The sequence below is a fragment of the Fulmarus glacialis genome, unplaced genomic scaffold, assembly GCF_000690835.1.
Source record: "Fulmarus glacialis isolate BGI_N327 unplaced genomic scaffold, ASM69083v1 scaffold12702, whole genome shotgun sequence".
NCBI lineage: Eukaryota > Metazoa > Chordata > Aves > Procellariiformes > Procellariidae > Fulmarus > Fulmarus glacialis.
In genome coordinates, this window is record NW_009195963.1 from 609 (window position 1) to 25,351 (window position 24,743).

Consider the following 24,743-nt stretch of genomic DNA (forward strand, 5'->3'; position numbering starts at 1 on the left):
TAAATTTAATACGTTTTTCTGTGACAAACCATAAGATGAAAGACTGTGGAGGTTTTTTTTCATTTGGATATTGGTGTTGAAATTTTAAATGGATTTGTTAATTCTGGTTGGCTCTGGCTCTAGAGGACCTAGAAGAGTGAATGATCTTGTTTGCTGTTTTGCAGTATCAACCTAAAATTGCCCAAATCGTGTTCAGTTCAGTGTTGAGCGTCTCTTTGTTATTAATGCTTTTGTGAGGTTTGGGTTGTTGGCTTCATGCTGATTTTTCTCATTTGTTGCTGTCTTTCAGATGGGACACCCAGGCATGCCACATTATCCTCCCATGGGAATGCACCCGATGGGTCAGAGACCACCAAATATGCCGCCAGTTCCCCACGGTATGATGCCTCAGATGATGCCCCCCATGGGAGGACCACCAATGGGGCAGGTAAGGCAGTTTTACAAGATGATTTTTTCCTTCTTTCTTCCCATAATGATGTCAGGTAATCCCTGAGGTAGGTAAGTCTCATACAGCAGCTTGCATATGTTAAGGTTAATAATTTGGGGTATTTTATGCCACAGCGTTCCTATCCATGCAGAAACTCTTCTTACTTGTAACAGGTAATTGATGCACCTCATGTGTAACTTCAATTGTAAATAGCCATAGGTATGAATCCATAATTTGTTTTTTATTAAAGATTTTTGGTAGTTTTCTTTAGATTTTGATGAAGTAAGGTTCTCTTACTAATACATGCTAGAAACATAAAGTAGTGGCTCTTTTCAGAGGTAGTAGTGTTAGAGAACTTCGTGTTTCTTTAATTCTTGGCTAACTCTTACATCTACACAGATGGAAATTATAGGGAGATGCAAGGCAAGGAATAATTATGGTTTGAATTTTTGCAGAATTCCTTCTTGAATCCTAGGGAGTGGTTTATAATTCTGTGTATATACAGTTGTTGCTAGTCTCATGTGATTGAAAAATAAACTTGGCTATTCAGATCGACAGGTGTGAACCTGGGTTGGCAGGTAGAGTAGCCAGAATCATATCTGTGCTTTTTGCAAATTTAAAGCTTTTATTTTCAATAATTAAAGATACTTTCCTGTGTGGTTTCTGGTTAAATTCTGAACTTCTAAAAGAAGCAATTCTCTTTCTGGATATAATAAATGTTCTAGCGATACTACTTGTGATGATGGTTTGCATAAGTAGAAACTGAGTGTCATCGAGTAGACCATAGTAGACAGAGGATGGCAAGAAAGATTAACCCTTTGAGAAGAGCCCACAAGGTCATGCTGGCAGCTCAATGTCTTCCTTTGCAGTGTCATTTTTTTTTTTTCTTTTAGCTGGTGTATAAAGGCTTAGTAGGAATCTCTTCAGCATGGTTTTGCAGCCTATTCGAGCTTCTGGTGTAAAAATAATGCAGTGTTAAAAGATGAGGAGGATTTGACCATTATCATGGTAGCTAATAGCATGAGCTTTTGTGTGTGTTCATTAGAAACTTAAATAGCAATTCTGTTTTATTCCTCTACTTAACAGTTCTTTTGTAGCTTCTGTTCCACTGTTCTCACTCTCATATATTGAATATTTCAGTCTTTAATACTTTAGTGAGCAATATAGAGAACTCGGGACTTTTTGATAGGTGTAGAGTAAAAAGCTAAATATAAATGGCACGGCAGAGAGGAGCTTAGAGGCTTTGTTATCCTACAGCCTTAAGGATGGAACAGGACAGTAGCATCCTCACGCCAGAACTATTGTGCTGGAAGTATCGGCTCACTTTGGCTTGTTTCCTTGAACGATAAGCTCTTCCTTCCAGCAGATATCATAGGTTTATTTGTGACACTTTGCAGGATGGGATGTTGTATAGCTTGTTTTCTCCTTTCTGAGGTGAACCCCTGTAGGACAGGTACTTTGCATAGATAATAGCAACAGCCTCCTGCCAGCATCATTCAGAGGAGGGTCTTTTGGAAGGGAGTTCACCCTCCTTCCCAATTTTTTTTCCTTTGCTGACTTTGGGTTAGTGTTATGCAGAAACCGCGCAGGGTTTCTTCAGGACCTGAGCCAGGGCTTTCCAAAAGTTTCATATGCTCAGAGCCCCTTTAGTCGCAAGTAGCGGTGGGGCAAGAGTGCTTTCTTCTCCTGCTTCTACAGGATGGCGAGGAATAGGAGGGGCCGCCTTCCAGTCTTTCCTTCCTCCCTCACCCTCCCAAGGAAACCTTGTGGATTGAGGGTGGAGCAGTAGCCCTACCACATATCCCTCTCTCCCCACGAGATGCAAGATGAGGAGAGTGGTAACCTGATGCTCCCTGAAGATACAGGGGGATGGGGTCACTTGGCCAGCCTGCCAAGGACAATAAAGGTAAAGGGGCATAACTGAAAGGTTGAAGGGGGTTGACTTCTCAAGACCTGTTTGGGATCAGTGGCCAAAAGTTCATGTTCGTAGTGACCTAAATTGTATATTTTGTTCATTTTGCCGCTTTTTTATGGCTTGTTAGTTTTCAAAAGCCAGGATCAGCAAAAATAATGGGAAACATGCAAGGTATTAAACACTTTTTCAGTAGCATTTTTGACACCTTTTCAGTGCATCACTTCAGTGATGCATAACTTCTGTATAACTATCCCTTTGAGACCATAAGCATAAATATTTGAGCAAAAGCTAGCTTATCTGAGTTAGCAGTTCTGTGGTTTTTTGGTCTCATCAGACCACCCAACAAACTCAGATAGAAGTCTAGACTCAAACTTTTCATTTCTGTAGTGTCATATATCCCCATTACCAAGTTCACACTGTTACATGGTTTAATATTGTATGTCTATATTAAGGTTTTTTCCCACAGATCTTTAAAAAAAGAGATCACAATTGTTTTAGAGCTTTGATGTTTTAATTTAATAGCTCTCTTCATCCTGAAGTTGTTTGCAGAAATTCATTCTTCCTTACAGTGTCCCTGTAAAGTGTTTCTTCCTATTCGTGAGGTAAGAGGAAAGGGAGACAGTTGAAAGTTGTCAAAAATGTGAGCAGAACTAATCTTAGACTCTTTGAGTTTACCTTTCCTATGTTTAGTTTGTTCCGTGTGGCCTTGGAATTTTGCAGAAATCTTTCCCAACCTTTATTTTTCCTGCTTTAACTTAGGATTTCAGTAATAGCTTATTAACAGATCACGCATCTTATCATTTGCTGTTGTTCTTTTGTAGTTTAAATGGTCGTCTTTATTAATACTTCGTATCAGACTTTGGATACTGTAGACATGTTATTCCTAATGTCGATTTTGTAGGAGTGTAATGAAGGGAATCAGAACTTTACAAACTTATCTTACTTTTTGTTGCCAAGTGCTTAAAAGGTTTTTCTTTGATTAAAAACTGTTACCAGATAATTGCTTTTAAATAAAAATAAAAGAATCCTCATATTTTATGTTTAAAATATAATAAAATATATCTGAAATACTATTTAATTATAGATGCCTGGAATGATGCAGTCAGTAATGCCTGGAATGATGATGTCTCACATGTCTCAAGCTGCTATGCAGCCTACAGTTCCGGTGAGTTTAACTTAACTTTTCTGGTTTTTAAAAAGTCTGTGTGTCAGTTGCTGTCATTACTTCAGTATGGTATGCCTTTGTTTTCTTGAATTGGATTATGAAAAAGGTATTGCTAATTACAATGAAGTTTTATGTAGCTCTTGAATTATTGTAAAAAAAAAAAAAAAAGATTTCTGCGAGAGGTAGAGCTACTGATACTTGGTGTCCTGTGGATTTTCATCAGTCTTTAAACTCTTCTCTGTATCTGTGTCTGCTTTTCCCTTCTTTTTTCTGTCTGGATTCTGCTTCCCATAATGCTTCCCGCACCCCTGGCCTCCTCCCTTGTCCCTCACCTGCTTGTAGCTCAGCAGGCACCAGTGTGAACTCTGGCTGTTTGGAGGGAGGGCTAATTGTCTGACCACTATATATCTGATTTTTCGTAAAACTTTCTGAAATTCAGCACATTTGAGATCTTGAGTAAAGTTTGCTGAAATCAGTAAAGGTATGAAGAAGTTATTTGGGTGGAAATGAAGAGGGAAGAGTTAACAGATATTACAGATGAAGTCTCTTTCTGAAGTGGAAAAGGCTAAATTTCTTTCCTATTAGCATAACCTTTTTGGAGATTTAAAGTAACTATAGGAGATCCACTTCAAAACAGTTCTATCCACTTAAATTTAGAAATAATTTTTTTTTTGTTTTCTTACCATGCAGATACTACATCCCCAAGTCAGATTTCATCCTTGTAGAACTCTGAATTTTTCTATAGTGCTAAGTACAAAACCTTTGCTACTGCTTTTGTTGATTATTTTAAAAAATAAGTTGGTTAATACTCCACTTGGTTTTTTTCATTAAGGGTTTGCTGAAAGAGATCTTTAATTCATCTACTAAATACGCTGTGTGTAGCCAGATGTATTGTGTTAAGCAGTCCATCCGCCCTCTGGAGTAATGAGAGAAAAATCACAAAGGTGCAAAGTTTCTGCAAAATACACAGAGAAGGGACTGTTAGGGAAAGGATGTAATGTCACCTTGATGTGTGCTAGATGACTGAGAATTCATACCAGCGAAGGAATGTTAATTATCTTAACGGTGGAGAAAAACTTAAATTTAGTGCTTGGGCTTTATCAGACACTAGACAATCTGCCTGTTAGTTACAAGTTTGTTTCTCACTGCTGTTCTCTGTTTAATGAGATGTGAGTGTATGTTACAGCCTTAGTGTAATTTAAGTAAAAGTCAGTAACTCTTTAGGCAAATGCATGGGAACTGTGCTTCAATAATTCTTGTGCTCATGTAGCTACTTCCTAATGCACTAAATATTTTATAAGCTATCAAGTAGGAAGGATGTTAGTGATTTTCCTCCATTTCCCATACAGAAGTTGTTATGAATTTCTGACAAGTGATGCTCATGGAAAATTTTGAAAGAATTTCAGACCTCCAGAGAAAAATCTTAAAAATGCTATGGCCAAAAGAGACTTAAAAGGGGAGGGAGGGATCACCACTAAAATCAGTCTAACTTTGAGTTTTACTGTATATTTTTACATATTTTGGCAAGAAGGCAGATTTGGGTTTCTAATATGGGATTAGGAATAAATTTTGATTGAATTAAGTCTGTGGATTTGTGGTATTTAGGAGTTAAAGTAGCATGGCAGAGGGCTCCAGCTTTTAATTTTGCCTTTAACCTTCTTGGCAGTGATAGCAGGAGCTCACACCTTTGCACACATGTATGAGAAGGGATTTGTCTGTCATGGCAGCATTCTTGTACCTGTCTGCTATGGCATGTGTACCACAGCATGGAAAGTGTTTCAGAAATAAAAGAATGATTTTACCACTTCCTAATTTAAAATATTTTGTAGATGAGCAAAAAATGGTGACCTTCTTTGCAGCCTTGATGATTTGCTTGGTAAACTTCATGAGATTATTGATTTGTTGAATGGCTGTCTGATGGGAAATACCTTCTCGAAGTGTAAAATGTAATCTAAAGCTCATTGAGGCCAACTGAATGATTTACACTGATGTCAGGGCTCTTTGGTCTTGACTGTTTCATCCAAGTGTGATGGTCTTTCAAATGACTCCTATGCAGGTTCACTGTTTTGTGGTCTACAGAAGTGTTTACTTCCAGAAAGCTGATTAGAACCAGTGTAATTCCTAAAAATTATTATTTCAGTCAGATTAGTGCTCTTACAATACACAGCAAATCAGAATGGAATTTGGAAAAGTAAACATAGGCACAAGAAAAGAAATGTGTCAGAAAGGTTACTTGCCAGAGACACAAATTTAAGTATGGCCTTGCTTAACTGACAGTACTTACGCTCATAGACATATGCATGCACACAGAGCAGCTGAGATTTTTTTAATATACAGAATGCACTTTAAAGGCCTACATTTCGTTGATGATTCACCTGGTTTAGGTCTATTGGATAATATCAAACATAATTGATCAAACATGATTTCTTTTCTCTTTTTAACAAATTTTACTTTTTTTACTTGAGGCGGTTTTTGTTAATAAGGTTTGTAGAAGAAAGCTGAAAGATAAACCCTAGCAAAAGATAAACGTGCAAGCTAATTTTTGCCTACAGAAAAAGAAAGAAATTGGGAAAACTCTATGTGAATTCTGTTAATCTTTTTCCTTAGTTTGAAAGAATTTCAAAAAAGGTATCTGTAAGAGCTTTAGTTATTTGCAAGCAGTTTTATGAATGCAATAAATTCAACACTAATACGTTCAAAGGCTTATGCCACATAACTATAACAGAAGCGTACTAACCTACTCCAGCAGAAATTCAGAATCTCTTCTTTTTTTCCTCCCAACCTACTCATTTGGGAGATAAAGATGTGTATTGGAAAGGGCAAGGGACCCCCTGGTATAGTTTATTGTGTATATTGCCTTTCTGAAAAGTAGCTTGATGTTCCTAATCGCTTATTTAAGAAGCAGTAATAATTAAGTGGGCAATAGGAAGATAGGAATCCATATTTAAGGCAGTAGAGCATTTGGTGTTGAAAGCACTTGTTTGGATATGTACTGTATTTATTGATGATGTAATTATAATTGCACTCAGTACTTAAATGTCTGTTGATTGTTTCTACAGCCAGGGGTGAACAGTATGGATGCACAAGTAGGTAAGTATAAACAATTTGTTACCATTTCAAAATATTTCACCAAAATTAGGTGAAGTATTTAAAAAAAAAATTATACTTTTCTGTAAAATGTGATTTAGCATATCAGTAACTGACATCTTCATTGATTCACAGAAAAACTTTTTTTCTTTCAAACACTGATTAATTGTAGTTTTTTGTAGAAAAATAAAGCAACCAAACCCTTTTTTAAATTAATTTTTTAAATTTTATTTTTTAGGTGTAACACCTCCTGGAACTCAGGTAAGTGAAAATCAAAATTCTAGAAAATTGTAATAGCTGTGTGGTGTTGTGCATACATGGCTTTACAGGTTTAAAAGAAAACCTTGTATCTTATTTTTCTTCTTACATGGAGCTTCTTTGCTTATTTGACTGTCAGTCTGTAATTAATGTTAAAATTAATAGCTCCAAATGTGTTTCTTATTTGTCAGATACATACAGTTTTCATGATCTTTTTGTGTGAATGTAGTATTTTGTCATTTAAAGAAATTTAAGCTTGAACTAAAGTAGGTGTGCGTTTCGGCTGTATTTCTAGTTCTTCTAGTATGCAGGACAGCAATATGAGATGTTCCTTGTGGTGGTTTTAGGTCTTTTTGCCCTACCTGAGCAGCAAGTGAATTGTAGCCTAGATACCTATGTTACTTTAAAGCTGACTGTTTTCAGATTTAAATCTTTGCAAGTGTTGGGCTACATAGTTACTCAGGGTAGAGTTGGGGTTTTATTTGCGCTGAAGAAGATCGAAGGTTGTTCCTTTCTGTGTTTTTCCTCTTTTTTTTTTTCCCCTTTCTTTTGTCTTCCATATCAGTGACCAGTTTATAAGCAGATTTTTATTTTACTTACATTTGGGTAACTTTGCCTATTACATATTAATGAATATTTTGCTTTGGCAGTTCTTATATGTATAGCAGGATTTGGTAGGCAATAATTAAGTGTTTCTTGCTGTTCCTTAATGCAGCTGTGCTTAGCAAGAGAAGCCAGGTCAAGGTTCTGGTATTGTTCAGTCCCGTTGATTTATTGGAACCTTTATTAGCATTGTCAGCTTACTGACAGTTTTGTTACCAAACACTTTAACAATAAAGAGAGAATAGCCTGTATAGTTACCCATAATAATTTTGAAAACATGACTCTGGTTTTTGAATAATATAAAGTACTAATCTCAAAAGAATAGTTACCACCACTTCATCAATTTTGCTGCTTGTTGGTAATTTAGCTTAACTTCTCCCCCCTGAAGTCTTGACATTATTTGAAATTTGCTTTTGTTAGTGTCTCTTTCCATGTTTGTGGGAACATAGAATAATTCAGTAGCTTAAGTAGAAATAAATATTGGGTAGGTTGCATGGAAGGTGATTTAATGTAGGTTGAACTTGTAAACAGGAAGGTGGCCTGCAGGCCAAATTTACCTCATTAAGTGATTTTTCAGTACTCTTCCACCTTTCCATCAGATGGGGTATCGCTGATGGAACAAAACTGGTGCTGTATATCTCAATATTGAAACTTTTGAATCGTGAATTAATGTGACTTTGTATTGAGGTAGGCAGGTCATCTGGAAGTAATCTCAAATTTTGAATTTGTCTTTCATGGCACCTTGAATGACTGTGAATAACTTTCAGTCACTATCAGATTTCTATTTAAAATTTTGTAAATATTAAATTACTTCTCTAGAAGATATCCCAGACATTTACCTTTAGTTTGTAAGACGATGAAGAAAATAGTTTGGCTAGATAACTAAGAGGCGGAATCTGTAAAAATAGTCATATGGCCTCGAAGACACCCCATTGTAAGTTTTTTGGTTGTTACTTCAAAATTTGGGGACCTTGTGCCTGGCTTAATTATTAAATATCGGTTAATATCAATTGTCCTTTTATTTCGATGAGATTTGCATTCTGTGTAATTGGGCAAGGCAATTGGACCTATAAAAAGGTTGTTTCACCTCAGCCATACCCAGTAACTGAAACAGAGTAGATGGCTAAAGCTGTATTCCGCCAGCCCTAATTTCAGAGAGTTTATATAAACTGTTGATGAAAGCAGTAGGAAGGTACTCCTGAGTGCACACTAAACTCTTGAAGTCAGAATCTTCTTGAAGCAAATTTTTCTTAGTTTTGAAAACATGGAGTGCTTCTGGGACTTTCACTTGAAGTTGTTAGGGTCTGATCACCTTCACTTTTGCTTTCGTTTCTGATGGTAATTGGCTGCCTTGGATTGCTGAATGGGAGGGGCTGTGAGGGGCTCTTAATAGCTCTTGTCACAAAGTAGTAGTTTCTTGAAAACAATACTGACTTAAATGTGTTTAGATTTTGGCTTGCTGTCTTTCCTTTGTTGCTGAATTACTTAGTATATTTAATATACACATTCAAATGAAAAACAGATTATTAACCAGAATGTCTTTTCAGAGCTCTGTTTTGTTTCGCCCTCAGACAACACATCCTGTAGTTTGTGCAGCCCAGCAAACTGCCACAACCAACAGTTCTGTTAATGAAGAGCACTCTAAACAGGTTTATCAGCTTTCCACTTGTATTTAACTTTTTCGTGGCTTTTGATAGCATCTCCGTCAGCAATTATTTTTCATCATTAATGGTACCTTTTATTTTTCCTAGAAATCTACGTGGACAGAACACAAATCACCTGATGGAAGAACATATTATTATAATACTGAAACAAAGCAGTCTACATGGGAGAAGCCAGATGATCTCAAAACACCCGCTGAGGTAAACTAAATTCAGATGAAGATTACCATACTGTGTGAGTTTTTGTGAACGCAAGAATTTGCTAGCATAACTATCGTGCAGGATAGCTGTGCCAATAGATTTTTTTTTTTTTTCCCCCCGATGGGAGCAAACTGTTAAAATAAGAAATGTTGCAAAAATGTTTATATCGCATTCCTTATGTTGTTGGAACTTGAGGCTGCAAAAAGGACAAAGCTCTCGACAGTTTTCATCTTTTTAAATAAATTTTCCGTATTAGAAAGATGGCTTTCTTTAATATTTAGATAAGTAATGTTATTTATTTATCACTAGGGAGGATTTTCCTTGCAAAGTATATGCCTTGTATTCATGGATCCTTAAGTTATTTCTTGGCATAGTGTTTCTGGCTCACTTCTAGCTATCCTTTTAATTTTAAAACACCATTGTAAGTTTGATTTTATGTTTTTGTTTTCTATCTATTAGCAATTGTTGTCTAAGTGTCCCTGGAAAGAGTATAAATCTGATTCTGGAAAGCCCTACTATTATAATTCCCAAACGAAGGAATCACGCTGGGCAAAACCCAAAGAGCTTGAGGATCTTGAAGGTAATGTTAAGGAAAATTAGTAGGGAGAGTGGCAGCGAGTTGTGCATATGCATGACTTTTAGCAAAAATTTGGTATCAAAGCATAGCAGTCAAACTTCTGTTAGAAATGGAATCTACTGAAATAAGCTGTATGTAGTAGAGTTAATGCAGTCTGAGGTTTCTATGGAGCAGTCTTGTCTCCTGTGTCCACACCCCCTCATCACCTTCCCTTTTTCCACTATACCCTTAGTTCTTCCCTATTTATGTGGCAGCAGCATCAGCTCCCCCTCGTGTCCCTGAATGGGAACTGGATTAGGATGTGAGGTGCTGTGGCTTGTTCAGGGCTATGTGCACGCTCTCTGTCTTAGCAGTAGGTAATGCTTCTAGTCCTTCTTCATTTTCGGGCTGTTGTAGGATTTGACTCTTACTTAGCCACCAATCCTTTGGAAACTTGTAGGAACTTAGTAGGATTTGTGAAGGGGTTTAGGTTGATGGGGGCAGACGAGAGGCAGAGGGGTGACTGTACTAATCCTCATTGACTTGGGAAACCAGGGTAAAAGGGTGCTGGACTTCTGTAATACAGTGTAGCTTATAACTGAGTAAGAATTACATTTTTGTTTTGGTGTCTTTGGAAGAATTTTGAAAACAGTAATGTATTTTATCCTCAGAGCAGTAGTACTGGCTGTCTGCTGAAAGTCAGCAAGGGAAATAAAATCTTGATGAAAAAATCTACAAAATCAGCTGGGGTAATAAATGAGTATTTTAAAAAGTACTACGAAGAGTAAGCATCAGTGACTGTTAGAATAAAAAAAAAAGGAGAGATCTGTTTCAGTAAACCTGACTTTATCTGTTCTTTAAACTAGTCTTTTAAAGTTGAAATAACTATTTTAAACCAAGAAGTCATTTTTTATATACCCTAATCTTTGTTTAATGGGATTTCTAAATTTTGTTTTAGTCTGAATTGATGTCAGTCTTTAACGGGCACAAATATTAAAATTATTGATAGTAACAAAAATATTTAAAGCTATGCTTCTATTAAATGATATTAATTATAAATTTTTACCCTGCATATATAAACTATTTTTGAAGCTATATTTTGATTGTTTCTTCCCCTTTCTCCTCTAGCAATGATTAAAGCTGAAGAAAACAGGTATGTTTTTAATGGTATGCTAATGTTTCTTTACATTAGGCTGCCTATTATTTCTTAAAAATGGAATCTAGTCCTTGAATCTTAAAACATTCTCCTTCCAGCTTTTCATTCCAAATGGTGGCTTAATATATAAAAACTCAAATAGTATATTCTAGATTTCTTTTTAACTGAAATGATTGATCTACATAGTTACACAGTTTCAGTAAAGCATTTCTTTTCTCTGAGCTAAGATTGTTTTGTGTTCTTTTGAGATACAATCTTTGTAACTAGACCTAAACCTCTCGTTTCGTACTTCATTAACTTATTTAAACTACAGGTTTCTCTAAACCATGAAGTTGTCCCATGCTTCTATGTGACTGTTCCTGTTTTTTGATAGCACAAAGCCCGAAGAATCGACTCCAACAACATCTGCTCCAGCTGCTGCAGCAGAAGCCACAAACACAACCACCACAGCCACAACTGCTGCTGAAGGTGCCGCAGCTGTTACTACCACCACTGCTGCTTCTGCAGCAACAGCAGCCCCCGAAGCAGAATCTGCTGCAGCTTCTTCTGTTGTAGAAAATGAGAGTACTGGCACAGCCGCAGCTGAGGAACAGGGACAAGCAACTTCTACACCTGCTGTGCAGGAACAGAGTGGAGAAGCTGCAGCTAACGCAGCAGATGACTCTTCCAAGCAGGAGGCTTCAGGAGAGTAAGTGAAATGACAACGCGTGTGGCTTTGCTGCAGTTTTGTATTTCTTCTAGCATCTGGTTTATCTTCAACTATAGGTGGCCAGGCTTCTTTGACAGTTAGCTGTTTCTTCAATGAAATGTAAGCATGAATCAATGGCAGCAGAGAAGAATAATGAGGAAGAAGTGTTAAATCTATTTTTAGAAAAATTAACACCCTCCCCTTGCTAACCCTCTCCCAAAGCTCTTAAACCCTACAGAGAACATTAGTGGTTTGAACATTTCATGAATTTTTCGACAGCTGCAAGAGTTTCCCGGGGTAACATTACATGCTTACCCTATATGTTTCCTCTTACATAGATCTGTGCAATTAGCTATCGTTAGAAGAAAATGCAATACTAAATAGATCTGTATCTGTTCCACCAGAAATGAGATCCTTTGTTTTTTAATAATGGAGAATTGATTATGTGGAGAATTACAGCTTATGATTTTCATCATTCAAACAAAAAAGAAATACGCTGTGAGGGATTATAGCCATCAGGAGATAATTAAGGGCAAGAGGCATAAGTGATAATACTTTTCTGAAATAGTTTGCTTTTTTTGATCAGTTGTGTATGGTGTCTGTAAGGAAAAGTCTTGTACAAATCGTGGTGTTTATCGTGTGTAGCATTATTTTTCTTCGAGTTGCTATTTAAAAAACTCATTCTATCTTATTATGGTGGTTTATGACTCTTCAGTGCCTCTAACTTAGGAAAAAAAATGCTTAAAAAATAAAATTGCTGATTTTTGTATATAGTGCTGCTTCAAAGAAAGAGGACGATGATGCCCAACCAGTTAAAAAAACCTATACATGGAATACAAAAGAAGAAGCAAAGCAAGCATTTAAAGAACTGTTAAAAGAAAAGGTATTTCAGTCAACTATTCTTCATGCTTTATTGAACTACAAAAACTGCATTTGCCAGAAATTGCTAGATTTTTTTTTGTGTGTGTGAAGAATTTCTCACTGTTGTGGAAGACGACTTTTGTACTAGACAAGAAATAAGGGAAAAGAATGGAAAGTGAAAACAATACACAGTCTGAACGTTTTTTCAGCTCTTGGAGTGAATGGGGAGGTGTTGAGTTTTCATCAGGGCTCTCAGTTCAGTTTTTTCTTATTTTCTTCCTTTTACATGATCCCCACACTGTAATGCAAACTTGTAATCTAGTCTTTGTCCAAAATTCAGACTGGAACGGTGAGTGATTTGGTGGACAGCTTCACTAGATGCTTCAGAAACAGACAGTGTAGAGGTCCATATGGAAAAAGGACGAACTGTTAGATTTAGTATGCAGTGTTTCCATGAGCTAGTATGATTTAAAGACACTTTTTTTTTCCCCTATGAAGTAGTAATTCTAAAACTGTATTTAAAGTGTTGTGGCAATTATGGTGGCCAATGTTTTTGTCTGACAGTGAGGTATGTTTCTAATAAAAGTATTGCCTGATTGTCTGAGTGCTCAATTTTTCATCTTTGTTATAAAGATGAAGTGGGAGTAAAATGAGACTGGCTTTTGTTTTCCCTCAGAGTATATGGGATCTGTTTGTGTTTTGTCTAGTGAGTCAACATAGTTCTATAGTAGACAAACTTCCAGAAGACTTTGTTGTAGAAATAGCAATAATCCCAAAAGTACCTTGTTTCATTTTCCATGTTGACTATTAATAAAATTTTAAAAAGATTTGTGGCAAAGAATGGTGTCTTAACCTTGAAAGTGTAGTGCTTTTTTTTTTTTTTTTTTGTAAGGGCTATTTTTTAAGGAATCTGTCATTGTTGGATGTTGGTTCCATATCTGATTAGGTAATGATTTAATGTCTTCACAGCGAGTACCATCCAATGCGTCTTGGGAGCAAGCTATGAAAATGATCATTAATGATCCTAGATACAGGTACTGCTTGATTCTTTCCTCATTACATTTCTACACAAATACTATTTAGGTAGTTTGACTTTAGTGATGTAACTTTTGATTGTTTTAATAGATATTTTTGCATTTGTGAATGTGTACCATTGCCAGGGAACTTTGTTCCTTTACTACTTAAAGAAATGCAAGTCCTAGCCTTAATCTTTCATTTGGAAAAGATGTGGCAGTTGTTGTATTTTATGCTTTTTAAATTATTTTCTTGGGAATAAAAGCATGCATTTACAACGATGGAGCTAAAGACATTCTAGGTTACTTTTTTAAATCTGCTATAAACTTTGGCAGAAAAGTGGTTGATATCCATGATAAAATTAGTATTGTAATGCAAAATGTGTAAATGCAACCTGAAAGCGTGGTAGTAGCTTGTGGTTTATTAACTGCTTTTATTAGTAAGTGCTTGTTTTCATTGCTTTTTTGAAATGATCTTCCATAATCCTGAGGGAGAGACAGTGTGATGACTGTTATCTTTTGGCTCTTTGGTTTTGTTTTTCTAATTTAATTCCCTTTTGTATAATGGACGTTGTTTTCTTTTTCTTTGATATGAAGTGCTTTGGCAAAATTAAGTGAAAAAAAGCAAGCCTTTAATGCTTACAAAGTTCAAACAGAAAAAGAAGAGAAAGAAGAAGCAAGATCAAAATACAAAGAAGCTAAAGAATCCTTCCAGCGTTTTCTTGAAAATCATGAAAAGATGACATCCACAACAAGATACAAGTAAGACTGATCTTAAATGAAGTTCCAGCCTTCACTAGCTTGCCAAGTTAATAATCAAATCTTGCTGGCTTGCTCTTGGTGAATGCTAACCTTTGTATGCGCTCAGCCTCGAAAAGCCTGTAACTAATATTTTTATAGGAACACAAATACTCCCATTGTCATAGACCGAGGCAAAAAAACCACTCAAATGAGTGTTGTGCTGATGATAATGGTTTGAGCTTCTAATAAGTAGAAATATAAGATAACGCTGAGAGGAGTTTTATATTACATCTGAGATTAAGAACAAAGTAGTTCTGATAGCGAGTTCATGCCCAAAGGGAGGTATATCTAATAAGCCTGTCACTGATAATTTCATATATCTGATTTCATACAATGTTTGCTGGAACAGTGGCCTGAACATGTGCTAGCCCTCAGATAAAAATACTAATGTAATGCACTCCTCTTCTATGGAGAGGAGTGTATAGTGGCATCAGCTTTAGTTTTTAACTGTTTTCTTTGTTTTTAAGAGATAGAAAGCTGTCACAGAAAAAGTTGCCCAAGACAGAAAATTAGGGAGATACCATACAAAAGCATTACTACTTAAAACAGAGCTCATTTGATGTTATTGTAAGTCAACGGGACAATTTAAGTGAGTGTTCACCAGCGAATGATTGTATGCTTTTTCTTCGTTTTGTACAGAAAAGCTGAACAAATGTTTGGGGAGATGGAAGTCTGGAATGCGATATCTGAGCGTGATCGTCTTGAAATTTATGAAGATGTCTTGTTTTTTCTTTCTAAGAAAGAGAAGGTAACTTCCTTTCAAACTTAACTTTTCACTTGTTATCTGTAAATTAGTTTATGCCTCTCAGTAAAGAAATCTTGCAAGCAGTGCAATTCGAAGTGTCAAAATGCAAACAGAAGGGGAGAAATCTGTAGGAAAGTCATGGAGAAGCAAATGATAACGTTACTGTGAACCGTATACTGCTTACAGGGTACAGGTCAGTTTACTCCCTTTCCAAAGGGAGAGAGAGAGAAAAGAACAGAAGAGAGGCAAGGTTTATCAACTGAGACACTGCAGAGAGGGGACTCTTCAGTTTAGAAGGATGTGATGGGGGAAGGGGACAAAGCAAAAAGCATTGGTGGAACTCTTCAAAACTGTCACTGGTTTTGTAGATGCGAATTTGGAGACACTTGTTCCTGATTTCTCATTATACAGTACCTAAGGGGTATAATAACGTTAGCAGGCAGAAGGTGATGAATCTTTACCAAACTATTGGAAGTTCTGTTCCTGCACAGTACACAACTGAAGTTGTGGAACTAATTGCTGCAGGGTGACATTTTGGAGATCACAATTTGCTGAAAAGCTACCTGTCTGAAATGGGGCAAGCATGCTAGGAGTAGATCGTTCTTGTTATCTTTCCCTGGTTCATTGCAGTCTGCTGGTGGAAAAGATGAACCCCTGATTTGACCCTGTATGGCAGATACAATAGCAGTTTCTTCAAAAGGTCTTTGTTCTTATTGAGATATGTTGCTGTTAATTTTGCAATGTGTTTAATTTTCAGTATGATTTTAATAAATTATATGATGGCTTTTATTGTGAACTGCTCTGAATCAGACTGTGAAACTATCATGGGCTTGTTAGAGAAAGCTGTGTTTCCTTTAACCTCAGTGGTACCATACCAACTGTGAGGATCTGGCCCTGACTGTGTCTGGTCAGTTCATTTTCACTGAAATTTGGTAGTGATGCTAGCACTCACCAACATCCTTGGGTAGACGGAAGATTAGAAACAGGCAATTAGAAACAAACTGTGTAGCAAGACAATTTCTGAAATGGATTTAAGTGATACTAGTGTTAAGGTCCACACTTGCTAGAAAAGCAAAACAAACAGAAAGGCCAGCTATCTAAACAGCACTGCTTAAGGAATGGCCTATGATTAGCACGTCTGGTTTAGATCTGCTCTTCAGCAGCACAGTGGGCCATAGTACCCTGTTGCAGCACTGACTGTTTACTGGAAGTACTGGCAGTTTCCTAGCAGCATCTCTAAAAGATGAGCACCCTTTCGTGAGCTTTTCCTGTCTATCGGGAACAATCAGAGGTAATAGTACTGAAATGGTTTATCTGTGGATGCAAGCAATAATAGTATGTAAAAATTGTTTGTAGGTCCAAATTGTATTACGTTGCTTTGCATGTAAATGAAAGGTTAATTTTGTGTTTTCTTAAAGAACAAACTTTTCAGGGGTTATGTATTTTTGTCTAGACAACCTCAAATTTAAAAAAAAAAAAAAAAAAAAATCATTTTGTCCTCAGGAACAAGCCAAACAGTTACGAAAGAGGAATTGGGAAGCTTTGAAGAACATACTAGATAACATGGCTAATGTCACTTACTGTACTACTTGGTCAGAGGCTCAGCAGTATCTGATGGACAATCCTACATTTGCAGAAGATGAGGAACTTCAGAGTATGTAAAAAGTCTATGCGTTTCTTTTGGAAGAGGGAATGGCTTTGTCTTTAGCAGTGAGGACTCCTGACTAAGTATGGCTTGCTCTTGCCCAGTCCGGGGCCGCTATGACAGCTGCTGAGCAGCTTGTGTAAAGGAACCTGTCCTGTTTTGTTCCTAGGAAACAGATGTCAGCTTCAAAAACTGTTACTGATTAATCTTGATGGTAAAGCAAACGTTATCTTTTTCGGGTATTGAGTTGCCTTAGTAGTGGTTAGCCTTTGAAAGTTGAAGTATTATTTGACAACGTAATCTATGTTGCAAATACTTGCACTACCTTCTGCTAGACTGAGATCCTGCTGTGTTTGTTTTCCTAGAAAAAGTGATTGGTTTTAGTCTTCTAGAGTAAGAAGGTAGTTTTTCCATTATGAGCACATTTTTCCTATAAATGAGTCAATCCTGTATTTTAAGAGTAGCATATGCATTTACACAACTGCTAAAGCATTTGACAAAGATACTCTGTGTTCTTACTTCTGTCCTGTGTTTCTAAGATACCTGTGGTAATGCAGGGATGCACAAGTGCTTATCCACAATACTTTTCTCATAAAGGCTTCTGTACTCTGCTTTGGCAATGGTAATTTATCCAGGTTGAGGGAGGTTGGTTTTTGCTGCTGCGCAGGTCTTCATGTATTTCAGCGCTCAGTGAAACTTCCACTCACAGTAACAACTGGCAACCATTATCTCATAGTAAGAAGCTTTCTACAGTGAGTGGGAAGAAATACCCAATTTTTACTCTTATCACTCTGTTGTTATCTGTTGCTAGACATGGATAAGGAGGATGCACTGATCTGTTTTGAGGAACATATCAGGGCATTGGAAAAAGAGGAGGAAGAAGAAAAACAGAAAAGTTTGCTTAGAGAAAGAAGGCGGCAGCGTAAAAATAGAGAATCTTTTCAGGTTGGTGGACTTTCTTTTTCTGTCCTAGATGTGTCACGTGATTAGATATTCTGTGTGACTTTTTATTTCTTAGGGTAGGTTAACGGGTGCATATAATGTTTCAGTTATCAGCGTTGTAGCATTTTGTCTGCTGTATAATACATCTGTTTGCCAGAAAGCTGCAAGAGTAGGGGAAAGTAAGAGGAAATAGATTTGAATGGAAAGGAAATGCAATTGGAACACTGTAAATGGTGGAGGAAGGCAGGAAGAAATGATGATGTAAAAGATGATTTTTCAATCGCATTTCAACAAAAATGGAATTCCAATTAATAAGAGTATCCATTCCAGCTGTTAGCCAAGTAAAAGTATGATAAGTGCTACAATTTTCCATTTCACTTGTATTTTGTAGCTATTTTTAGATGAACTGCACGAGCATGGACAATTACATTCAATGTCCTCTTGGATGGAGTTGTACCCAACCATAAGCTCTGACATCAGATTCACTAATATGCTTGGTCAACCTGGTAAGAACACTGTCTCTTCCAACCCTGTAGAAAGTAAGGATTTGGGGCAGAATAGAGCAGGGTTATTTGTATATTTTCTAAATGTTTAAAAAAATGCAGCTCTTTTATTAGAGCTAGCTTTTGACTTATCTAGTTTTTTCATCAGGATCAACAGCACTTGATCTTTTCAAGTTCTATGTTGAAGACCTGAAAGCACGTTACCATGATGAAAAGAAGATAATAAAAGATATCTTAAAGGTGAGAGGGGAAAAAGCTCCATTATGTGGTTTCTTCTTTTAATGCCAAATATATCATTCCAGTGAACTCTTTGCTACTGTGAGATGGCATTTCAAATTGCGTTAATGTCATGTGCATTAGCACTGAAGTGAGAGTTCCTGACTTACCTGATGCCAAAGAAGCAATTCTCTTACAGGATAAAGGATTTGTGGTTGAAGTGAATACTTCTTTTGAAGATTTTGTTACGGTCATCAGTTCAACTAAAAGAGCTACTACTTTAGATGCAGGAAATATCAAGCTGGCTTTCAACAGTGTAAGTATTAATATATAGGAATATTCAAAAAATTACAGTATTAAATCTCTTGTAAAAACAAGAATTGGCACTTATTTTCACTTTATTGCTATGACTGGTAATATTTAAGCAACTCTAAAGCACAGCATCTCTCATTCTGATATCAGTTCCCAAAATAAAGATTGCAGAGGTGTGTCTTTATGCAAAACATAAACATTTCAACTTGAGAAATTCTGTGGTAGGAATTAAGTAATGTTCTGTCATTTATACGTAACTTTTCTCTTTTTTTTTGTGTGTGTGTGTGTTTCTGTAATTCTGGCTTGCATTATGTATTAACTCTATTTTAGATTCTGTTTGAGAAACAGAAGTTGCATGCTGTAAGAATAAGCAATTGGTTCATTTTCCTGTACGCCCAAGTGACTAGTAGAAAACTCCAAAGGTGAACTGTCATTGGGCTTTCCAAAAATTGCATTAAACTGAATTATTAGTCTTCCATTTTGATCTCTTTCAAATGATCGTACAACTTTTGTTTGATATAGCTGCTAGAAAAGGCAGAAGCCCGTGAAAGAGAGAGGGAAAAAGAAGAAGCTCGCAAAATGAAGCGGAAAGAGTCTGCCTTCAAGAGTATGTTGAAGCAAGCTACTCCTCCAATTGAATTGGATGCTGTCTGGGAAGATGTATGTATTGTCACTTAATATTGAAGGTCTTTCCAAATATATTTAACAGGCTGCTGCATGCTAATGCTTTTATAAGTACACCTAAATTCTCTAAGCTCTTAGTGTTTCTGTTTATATAACTTAGACCCATAAAAATTGCCCTGTCATTTCTTCAGTAAAATTTGAAATTTCATGTTAATAACTTCATTCTATTGATACTTTTGTTTGAATGCAATTTAAAACAAAACCAAAAAAACCCCTAAACCCAACCAACCAATCAAAAAAAAAAAACCAATAATACCCCCACCCCCAAAAAAACTGATCACAGAAAGCCCCCAAACTTAATTTAAATGGAGATATAAAACACTCTGCTTAGTCTATAACTTTCTTCTGGTAGGATAATCTTTAAAAACCTTTCCTCTCAGTGTATACTTTGTATAAAAATGCATGCTTTAACAAGCTTGCATGGCTTAAATGGCAGGAAAAAACAGTCTGATTCTGCATGCCTCCATCTGTTACAGTTTTACTGAAGACCATTTTGGTTGTGAAGCTGGCATAAAAAAAAAGTTTAGCCTTGTGACAGTACAGTGGCTTTTTCAACTGCTGAAATTATGTCTTTTTTTTATTATTTTTATTTCTGAATGGCTGTATTTCATATTAGTATTTTATTGCTATTTTTCTTACAGATCAGAGATAGATTTGTGAAGGAACCAGCATTTGAAGACATCACTCTGGAGTCTGAAAGAAAAAGAATATTTAAAGATTTCATGCACGTACTAGAGGTAATTATTACTTTATTTTTTCCTGAGAATATACAAAAAAATTCTTAGTTGATAGGCTCTTAAATTGTGTGGGAAGGGAGAGGGATTTAACAGAATTCTACTGATTTCTGTTAACAGTGGACATTGTGTGTTACGTAGAAGTAATGGATATTAAAACCTCATCTTGAAACTAGGGAACTGAAGAACATGTTAGAGTTATTTGATATTATTTGATACATAGTTGTTCTTTTAATCTGCTTCCCTACAAGAATTTTCAGCAGTTAATTTAGCATCAGAATTTCCTGGTTTATTTTTAAAAAACTGTTTCTTGCTATGATTTCGTACAAAACACAATGAAACTTCTGCGGTATTTTGTTCACTACAAATCTGAAACTTCAAGAACATGCCAAGCTCTGCAGATGTACTTTTTTTTCCCACCATAGCCAATTTTTTGCTGATGTGCAAAAGTGATGTTGTAGTTTAGTTTCATTCTTAACTTTTGGATCGGCCGCAGTAAGAGTTAAGCTGCAGAAGTTTTGACAAGTCATTCTTGTTGAATAAGGTGCTGGTTTTTGCTAGATAATGTGAGATTTGATTTTGCAGCACATGCTCTTTGGGTTTTTTGTTTCATTTTCTGGAGTTTGTGAGAGATTTTAAAATGGCTTAATTTCAGAATTTGAAATTTGGCAAAGCAAGGTACGCAGTATATTCTAGGCCATCTTGAGCAGGGGCTTTAATTGGAAGTGTTGAAACAGGGATCCAGGTAATAGAAGCTGTGTGCATCCACGCCTAAAGTTGTATGCTTCCTTGTTTCTAAATGCTTCTTACTACTATTTTAACATAGCAATACTGGTAGCTGTTTATGGGTTTTGACAGAATAAATGCTTGATTCTATTTTTTTTTTTTTAACCACTGCTAGCTGTAGATGCCTTGTGGATAATAAGAAACATTAGAGTTCCTTGTTGTGTCCTATAGACCAATTATAACATTTGCCTTCTCTTGTACTCTAGCACGAGTGTCAGCATCATCATTCAAAGAACAAGAAACATTCTAAAAAGTCTAAAAAACATCACAGGAAGCGATCACGTTCTCGTTCGGTATGGTGTTCCATGATGTCTTAAAATCTAATTCTGTAACTATTCGCAGTGCTGTCGTCTTGCTAACCGCATTGTTTTGTATCTCAAGGGCTCAGAGTCTGAGGATGATGATAGCCATTCAAAGAAGAAAAGGCAGCGTTCAGAATCTAGATCAGTTTCTGAGCGTTCTTCCAGTGCAGAATCTGGTATGAGATTGTTTTGTTTGTTTTTAAATTAATGTTACTGTTTTATTGCTGGGTCTTCATAATTTTATTGAGGTATTTCTGTTTCTCCGTATGTTTGCAGAGAGAAGTTACAAGAAGTCAAAAAAACATAAGAAAAAGAGCAAGAAGAGAAGACATAAGTCTGTAAGTGCAGTTAACTTTGAGTTGGCTGATGGACAACTTGACACCTTACGGTTTTTAGTAATCCTTTTTAGGTACCTGTAATCATCCAGCTGTCTTTGTAATAGGCCCTGTGTGAGATCAAACTGTAGGAGGGTATTGGCAACTTAATAACTTTGTTATATATACCTTAATATTAAACCATTTAAGACTGCTAAATTTGGGGGGTTTAACTGCAACCATGCAAGCAGATGTAAAGGACTGTACTAGTAGCCTGGTATTTGCTGTATATCATGGCAAATCTTGGCGTTCATTTTTACCGTGGAGAGCTGAGAAGAACCCCAGCCATCTTTTCCTATTGCCTTACGCTCAGCATCGTTCCTTTTGTCTGCTTGATATCAGGGTTGTGTTAGAAGCATTCATAGCAAATGTACTGGAGTATCAAAAGGACCTAAAGAGCAGAAAGAGAGCTTTCACTCTCTGTCAGTTGAAGCCAAAGAATATTTTTTGTCCTGGGTAAGGAAAGAAGCTTGGGTCTCTGAACTCGTGTTGGCTGCAAAACGCTTCAAAACTGACATATTTTTCTGTTTCTGTAATTTCTGAGCAGTTAGCTGTGCCCTTCAGTGGGCAGTGGTCACAAGGGGGGTGGGATATTAATTGTTAGCCGTTGAGTAAGGTACTTGTGCTAAAGGGTTGCAACACAAACAAGGTCACATAAGCTTAGCAACACTGGGATGAAACATGGAATAAAAACACAGTGGTGACACCTAGTCCCTCACAGTATGGTTCATAGTCCAGTAAAAACCCCGTGATGTTACAGCAATCAAGTATGGCCAAGCAGCTGTGTAACAGAAAAATGTTTCCCAGATTTCACCCTTTCCAGAGATCTTACTGCATGAATGACATTTGTGTACAGAAGAGATTTACTGCATGGCATCCAGTGTGCCCGGTCTTTGCATGCACTGAGAATGGTGGAAGTTCTTCTGTATTGAACAAACCTCTCTCCTTTTCAAATCACTTTAGTGATGTTTTTGCATTACTTACTTCTGCCATGGTTAATAGGATGTGCTTAATTAGTAACCATTTTAAGCAGTTTTTCTAATATGTTCTATATTGAAATGAAGTCAGACTTTTCTAAGGTGTGGTTATTCTATAAATTAATATTTAATATTTTCCCCTTTGTTTACGCAGGATTCACCAGAATCGGATATTGAACGAGAAAAAGACAAAAAAGAAAGAGAGAGAGAGAGCGAAAAAGATAGAGCTAGACAAAGATCTGAATCAAAACATAAATCTCCTACTAAAAAACGACCTGGAAAAGATTCCGTAAGCTTTCTCATTTCCTTTTTGTCTGATGCTTTGGGCTTTATTTATCAGTGGGATGCTATAGTATAGTACACAAGCTTTATAGGTTTACTTTAAGAAAGGTGCTAAAGCTTTATTTATGTTCCATTTATAGATAAAAAGGACCAAATGTTCAAGCAGAGCTTAATCATACAGATCCTATTCCCTCATTTAGGGTTTTTTTTTTTTATTGATGTGTGAAATTACTATTTGATTAAGTGCTATTTATTGTTGCTCGTTGATGTAAAGTATGAATGAGGCACATTATTTTATAGACAGTACTGAAGTTTGGTCCGTACTGTGACAAAGTAGTATTTATGACTAAACTGCCCTTCTTTTTTCCATCGCGTGGGCCAGATTGATCTCAAAAGAGATGAGCAGCATAGCTGGTTAAACATTTGAGTGACTGTGTGGCACCTGCACTCTAAAATTTTAGTAGTTGCAGTGCTGGGCTGGTGCTAGGCTGACACTGGAAGAAAATCTTAGTGGAACGAAGTTCCACAATTCTTGCACTTTTCAAGCTGGGGAGTCCTGTGGGAGCGCGCTGGTGACTGCGGTCCTGCTTTTTGCTGTGGTGCTTCTGTGCGTAACTTGTTTTGGAAGGGGCTTGGAACAGTATTTTCAAAGACACATAAAAGTGTTTGAATGAAAAATATAAACTTCTGGTTCAGCATCTTTTGGGGTCTCTTCAGGGGGGAATTATATGCCTCGCTCTGGTTATTTAGATTGTGGTGGTGGTGTCCTTCTGGTAACGCCCCATATGTTCCACCTTCCGAGAGGAGATGGGAGGGCAGATGTCTGCCTTTTATATTATCTTCTTAAAATAAGCTGCTTTGTTGCCTTTGAAAAACCCAATTACATGGCCTGACGCGGCGTCTTCCATTGAGAACGCGAACTCGGGCGTGATTAGGCAGACGCGGCCTGCAGGAGGACCTCAGCTCAGCTTGCCGTTTCCCCCTTGCCCTCCCCGCTTCTTGTTCTGGCTGCCGCCACTCTCGGGGTGCATGAGCCTGGCGCCGAGCAGCCTTCTGTGCGGCGTGCTCCCCAGCTTTCAGTCCCTCTCTGCTGAGGGCTGTAAGGGGAAGGGCGGGCACAGGCTGGTGAGCCAGCACCGCGTGGAAAACAAACTTCTTGCCGCTAACCTTGCTTCTCTCCGCAGGGGAACTGGGACACTTCTGGCAGTGAACTGAGTGAAGGGGAGTTGGAAAAACAGAGGAGGACTCTTTTGGAACAACTGGATGAAGATCAATGAGAACATTATTTATACCAAATATGTTTACATTGTGGCATAATAAAAGAAACCAATGTCTAATTCAGGACGTGGGTTCTGATATCCTGAGTTCCATTGTTGAAGTAACAGTGGGTTTTAATTTTACCACATAAATACATTCAAGTACTATTATTATGGGCCTGGCATCAAATCTAGAACAGTGAATGAAATTCTGAGTGTGAAGCCGAGTGTCTGTCCAGGACCTGCTAGGCAGGACGGGCGCTCTGCTCGCCGTGGAGGGAGCGCTCTGAGGGGAACGCCGCGGTGGGAGGCGTTCCAGCGCTCACTGGATCTTGTCTGCAGGCCCAGGGAAGTGTTGGCACCTTTCTAGCAAAGCATCTCTTAAGTACGGTCCTTCCTAGAAAGGTAGTAACGCTGGTTTTCCCGGCCGGTGTAGGCAGATAAAATTTCATTTTTAGAAAGAGATTCTTAATATAGTTTCTTGTGGTTTAATTTGTTTTATGGATTTGTTTTTATTTTGGAAAGGGGAAGGCAATGGAAGGGGAGTAATGAATCCATTTCTTGATCTGTACTGCAAAAAGATACCGGATATT

General features: G+C 37.1%; 1 protein-coding gene across 1 annotated transcript; it reads left to right on the forward strand.

Moving 5' to 3' along the window:
- The first annotated feature begins 289 nt into the window (after window positions 1–289).
- Window positions 290–24,238, forward strand: PRPF40A (PRP40 pre-mRNA processing factor 40 homolog A (S. cerevisiae)). Its single transcript, XM_009572038.1, has 25 exons — window positions 290–427; window positions 3,427–3,507; window positions 6,567–6,597; window positions 6,833–6,855; window positions 9,027–9,104; window positions 9,207–9,317; window positions 9,777–9,897; window positions 11,002–11,026; window positions 11,403–11,717; window positions 12,492–12,600; window positions 13,548–13,612; window positions 14,189–14,353; window positions 15,032–15,140; window positions 16,641–16,791; window positions 17,594–17,727; window positions 18,116–18,230; window positions 18,376–18,467; window positions 18,643–18,759; window positions 19,278–19,415; window positions 20,081–20,176; window positions 21,166–21,252; window positions 21,341–21,437; window positions 21,538–21,599; window positions 22,767–22,901; window positions 24,079–24,238. Exons 1-25 carry the CDS (start codon window positions 290–292, stop codon window positions 24,169–24,171), a joined length of 2,688 nt encoding a protein of 895 aa, XP_009570333.1. The 3' UTR covers window positions 24,172–24,238.
- The last annotated feature ends 505 nt before the right edge of the window (window positions 24,239–24,743 follow it).